We start from the raw sequence: 6000 nt of genomic DNA on the forward strand, positions 1-6000 counted from the left end.
TAAACGCAATACAAGTGCTTTGTTATATGTTGCCAGTGAGGGATTTTATTCTAAATTCACACATAACGTGCTATAAACTGTGAGACAAATTAGTCCCCCACAACTATTGTTTTTTTCCTAATAGTTCTATACACACCTACCTGTCATTTAGAACCCACAAAGCTCTCGTCCTTTGCACTTGTGCAATCAATTTTTCACGCAAAACGGGTGTTTTGGAAAAGAGTGAATCCATTCTCCCGTGTGTTCGAGCAAAATCCAGCAATACGACAAGCCGGCATTTTGGCTAACACGATGAAAAAACGAGAAATTTTTCGCCGGTAGGTACAGTAGGTATAAATCAATACAAACAATCGACCCCGCTACTCCAAAAAACGTCACTCCCTGATTCTTCAACACAAAAGCCTCGAGAGGATTTTCATGGCGGGAGATGCAATAATCCATATACAAGAGCATCATGACGTGTGGTGAAAAAAAACGGATGGGTCCATTCCGGCTGCCTTTTTTTTAAATTAAAAACAAAGTAAAAATCATGCTTTTACGTGTCAGTAGCCCTTTAATGGGCTCATCTTATTTCCACGTTTGTAATTTCTTTAGGTCCTAGTTTGTCACTCCTCTGTTTACATGGTAGCTCCTCCCTTATAAATTCAATGGAGGACCGAGGATATTAAAAGAGTGAGGCAGGAGGACAGAAAAATATTTGTTGGAAATCCCCCCAAAAATAGACATCCGGCTATCGTGCATCTCGTCGCTTGATTCAGGTGTGCCCAATACGTCGATCGCACGGGTATATTGAATGACAATCCTGCCCTCTTCTGACTTGTCACTGCGTATGTGCACATAAAGCTGTGCATATGTACATAAAGCCATGTTCTAACAAACTGGCTTCTTATTTACTGTCTGTCTCTTGCTTTCTCCACAGCAGTCACTGCGATGCCCCCACCCGCGCATCTCGCGGCAATAATACAATACACTCAGCACCCCCACCGCCAACCCCACCCCGTCGGTAGATCGCGAGAGGCTGGCTGCTTGAAAAGTATATCTTGGGGCAAAAAAAGGTTTGGGGACCGCTGGCTTATACAATATACAGTAAAGTGCTCCATGGAAGACACTTGTTCAATACACTATGCACAAAATGGGTTTCACTTTATCTCATTCGTAATGGACTAAAAATACCCTAGACACCTTATTTTGATATTATATGAGAATGCTCATCAATTGAATGCTTTTCAATTACACAGAAACTTGTCTCTATGGAAATGCAGCATTCCACTATCCTCAAGATTGTAATATTTGGTGACATGGGCATAAACAACTTCCCAAAAATATATTCACAATCAGTACTCCTCGTGTTATCTATGGCTACGAAGACAATTTTAGTAAATTGGAAAAATAAGTCCCCTCCTTGAGTCGCCACCTTATCATGGTCGAATAATAAGTGGACGAGCTCTTCACCTTCAGAGGGGTCCTCGGGGGTCCATGGGAGTTCACCTCAACCAGTCTACATGCGTTTTGTGAACTTGGAGGTGTTTAACCATATCCCTCGGGGAGTCCTGTGGAGGGTGCTTCGGGAATATGGCGGAACAAACCCTAACCCTATATGGGCTGTTTGGTCCTTGTGGGACCGATGTCAGAGTTTGGTCCCCATTGCCTCATTTTTGTTTGAGATTTTTCAGTTGTAAAATATGTTCCTTGGCTCTATAAAGGTTGGAAATCATTGATCTAGCGAAATGAAATGAGCCTTTAGTCAATCACGGCATTTTTTGTTTTGTTTTTGGCATTAGCATTCCCAGTCAGCATGTTCGCAATTTGTTGGACGATACATGTTGAACACATTTCAAATGTGTTGGACAATTTTTCAGCGACAACATTGATGGTGTTTTGTTTTTAGCATTAGGATTCAATGGCAGTCTTTTTTCTTTTTTTTTTGCTTCAGTTTCATTCAACTTTCTGTGTGTGTGCTCTGTTGGATACATTTTTACCATGTAGAACAATTTGGCAACATCAGCTTTCATTCCTGTTATGTTGTTTTGTTTGTTATGCATCAGCATTTTGAAAACTCACCCACGACTCTGTCTCCTATCTGGACACCCATCTTCCTCATAGCAGCAGCAAACAATGCCACATCACGCCTCAGCTCCCAGAAGGTGACTTTAATGATTTCCTCGTTAGCCTCAGCTGAAAGAAAAATGTTAAGTTTTTTTACATGAAGAGTGGCCATTTGTATGTGATCATTTTATATCAGTATTGTCCAAGGTCACGGAAATTAAATAAATCAGGTTACACCAATATGACCCATAGTGGTTTATGATCACACTACCTTCTTATCTATCCAATTTCTGAGCTGCTTATCCTCACAAGGGTCGCGGGAGTGCCGGAGCTTCTCTCAGTTTCTTCAGACAGGAGGCGGGGTACACCCTTGAACTGGTTGCCAACCAATCACAGGGCACATAGAAACAAATAACCGTTGGCACTCAGAATCGCACCTGCGGGCAATTTAGGGTCTTCAATTAACCCTGCCCATGCAAGTTTTTAGGATGTGGGAGGAAACCAGACTGCTTCAAAAAAAAAAAAAAACACACAGGCATGGGGAGAACATTTGAACTCGTGTCTTCAGAACTGTTAGGCAGACGTTCTAACCAGTTTTCCACTGTGTCCCACTGTCTTAACACTCATATTTCTTTACCAAAGTTTTAAGCCGAATGCTCTTCCTGGCACAACCCTCTGCATTTATCCGGGGTTAGGACCGGTTGACAGCGTGCACTGGTTTCTCCTTCACCTTCTCCAATTCCACAAAACACATGTAGACTGGTTGGCCAAAACCCTATGGACTCTCAAGGACACTTCAGAGGGTGTACAGCTCGTCCACTCTTTTACAACCACAATGGAATCCACACTACTCCTCCTGAATCTAAGACTCGACTTCCAGATGGACCCTCCTCTCCAGAACCCCTGAATGGACCTTACCAGGAAGGCTCGGGAGTGTGAGCCCACTCTAGCCAGTCTCCCCTTCTTAAAAAAACAGGATCACCAGCCTAGTCCACCAATCCAGAGGAACTGTCCCCAATGCAGTGAAAGACATACATAAAATAACTAAATATACAAATAAAAACAATGAAACTACAATTAATGAAAATTATGAAAATACAGTATAACTATATCGGTATTTACATTATTAGGGCAGCGGCATGGTGGAGCAGCTGGAAAGCATTGGCCTCACAGTTCTGAGGAACCAGGGTTTAATCCTGGCCCTCCCTGTGTGGAGTTTGCATGTTCTCCCCATGCCTACATGGGTTTTCCCCGGGCACTCCGGTTTCCTCCCACATCCCAAAAACATGCAACATTATTTGGACACTCTAAATTGCCCTTAGGTGTGATTGTGAGTTTGACTGTTGTCTGTCTGCATGTGCCCTGCGATTGGCTGGCAACCAGTTCAGGGTGTACCCCGCCTCCTGTCCGTTGACAACTGGGATCGGCTCCAGCACTCCCGCGACCCTCATGAGGATAAGTGGCAAAGAAAATGGATGGATGGACATTGTTAGGGCATTCATTTAATCAAAGCTGTTTCTAATGAAGTGTGTTTCTCAAGCGTGTGTGCAGCGTGTAGTATTTACTTGCAGCATAAAGAGCAACTTTGTCCTGCTCAGTGTGTTTGAGGAGGTTCTCCGCGTAGTTTAGGCGAGCACCTGAAAACCACTCCGGAACGTCTGAAATTCGCTTCGACACATCCACGACCTGGAATATGAAGACACACAAACATGACTGTACACGCAACACACATGAACACATAAACGGACACAAATACACATGTGGCATACAAATAAATGGAGCACAGATCCATGGACACACACTCATATACTGTATACACACACACAGACAACACAGACGTTCAGAGTCCATTTCCATTCAAATAGACACACAGGAAGAAATATTCAACAGATACGCATCCATACAGATGTAGACAAAATGCATGGACATGCGAAGACACACACACACACACAGACACACACACACACACACACACACGCGTGCGCGCACGCACACAAGGAAGGACACACAGATAAACACTAATGAACACACACAAACAGACGCATAAGGACGTGCAGAAACACATGTATTCAAACGTACCCACAACACACGGACGACCAGACACACACGCAAACATAGACATAAGTTGCAACACATAGAGACACGTACACACAGCCGCCATTTTAAAGCAACAGTACAATAAAAAAAAAAACGGGCTGTCATGATGGGTCGCCCTTCCCGCACAACCTTGGATGTCCATTGTCATTGTTCTATTTAAATGGAGCAAGCTGCAATAACTGAGTTATGTGCTGTTTCTCTTTGAAAGCACGCACTATCACAAAATAATACACGTATCGCTAAATTTTATTCAAACTTACTCACCTCGTGATAAGGTTTGGAGCTGATCACACCACAGAAGCTCCACACACAAGACCAGAACTCAGCGTAGTGGTCCACTGACCACTGGTACAAGTCCTGGTAGTTGGCTTGTGGTAAGAGACACAAACACCATGGGTTAAAATGACAAGCCACCGTTGTGTAATTTTGCTATGACTGAAAAGCAGCAAAGGAAGGTGTGGCGCTTTTATACTTGCAGAGTTTGTAAAATCGAATGCTAAGTGCTAAAAGCTGTCATTTATTTTCTATGTACATGCATGTGTCTTTCAGAGGCGGGGCCTCCTAGAGTGGCTTTGACCTGACAAGTCGACATGTGAGTGTGTCAGCGTGGGCAGTGGCTGACAACAGCTTCCGTGTGTGCATTGCATTTGTCTTTTATTGCTCTCTACACGTGTGGCTTTCCTTTCCCACATGCAAGGGCATAACAGGAAGCAATTATAGTTACTATAACAACCCATAAAATATCTTAATCATAAAAGACAATTATAGCAGGGGCGTGAACGATAAACTGCAATTTCGCAGGGAACTCTGTACCTGTACTTCCTTTCTTATTAGCCAGGACTTTGGCGCCACCTTGATGTGTTATGGAACAAACACAAATGGCCCACGAAGTGATTATTTCCATCTAGTTAGACTTGATTTAGGACTGTCTCAACTTGTGTTCTTTGAATTATTAGCCATTGCACTTGAGCTATTTTTTATTTTATTTTATTTTTCTTGATGTTGTGGGCCAAAATTTGAGACACAGTGTCAGGTAATAAGAGAACATAGGTTCCCCAAAAACATCTGTGACTAGGCAAATATGAAACCACAAATTTGCGGAGTACATTCAATAAGCTTTTTTCGATGGCAACAGTTTGACTCAGGAACAGGTTAGTGTATTTCTTATGGGATTTTTATTTTATTTTGTTTTTAATATATTAAACAACGTAACTATAAAGCAGGAGCAGGATTAATGCTTGTCTGTAGCGGAAACCTGGTTTTATTGACACTGGCTGACCTTGGCGACGGTACAAAGAGCTCCCTTTGTGCAGCTTCATTCCGGTCAGTAATCCCATAATGATGAAAGGTAAAATAAATCCACTTGAACGTCCCCACCCAGCCAGCCTCCCGGGCGACACTCACCCATGTTGAGTCCCTGCTCGTAGTTCACCTGCCGCCGGAACTGGTCCATCCGGGTGTCCCTCTTGGAGTGTGGGTACCACAGCACCTTGTTCTCCGCCTCCATAATTGTGTCGTTCTTGTCTTTGGACATGTTAGCGTCCGTTCACTTCACTTCAACTCACGTCGGTCAGCCGGCCTGAATGCAACAAGATAGGATTGCTGTCACCTTGCCGGTTTGAGAGTGTTGTCGCGCGTGTACGCAGCAGACAGAAAAAAAAAAAAAAAAAAGTGTCCGGCAAGACTCGCGAGACGTGACATGTGTAGGTGTGACGTCACTACAAGTGCGCATTCAAAAGCAAAACGTTTTTAAGCAACCTATTCAGTCTTATTCAGTACAGTACTACGGTGTAACGAATACCGTATTCAGTACATTCTTCGCGAAGCCGTTTTATTCAGTTACACTGCGTTATTGAA

The 6000-nt window shown here is 43.3% G+C and overlaps 1 protein-coding gene across 1 annotated transcript in view; it reads right to left on the reverse strand.

The window, feature by feature from the left end:
* The window catches only part of aacs (acetoacetyl-CoA synthetase), a 60445-nt gene extending 54445 nt beyond the window's left edge, over positions 1 to 6000 (reverse strand). Inside the window, exons 1-4 of the mRNA XM_061818070.1 lie at positions 5548 to 6000; positions 4408 to 4511; positions 3612 to 3732; positions 2062 to 2175 (exon numbers count right to left, since the gene is read on the reverse strand). Coding sequence (XP_061674054.1) covers positions 2062 to 2175; positions 3612 to 3732; positions 4408 to 4511; positions 5548 to 5677 — 469 coding nt within the window. The 5' untranslated portion in view covers positions 5678 to 6000. The remainder of the gene's footprint in view (positions 1 to 2061; positions 2176 to 3611; positions 3733 to 4407; positions 4512 to 5547) is intronic.

Source organism: Syngnathoides biaculeatus, chromosome 4, assembly GCF_019802595.1.
Source record: "Syngnathoides biaculeatus isolate LvHL_M chromosome 4, ASM1980259v1, whole genome shotgun sequence".
Lineage (NCBI taxonomy): Eukaryota > Metazoa > Chordata > Actinopteri > Syngnathiformes > Syngnathidae > Syngnathoides > Syngnathoides biaculeatus.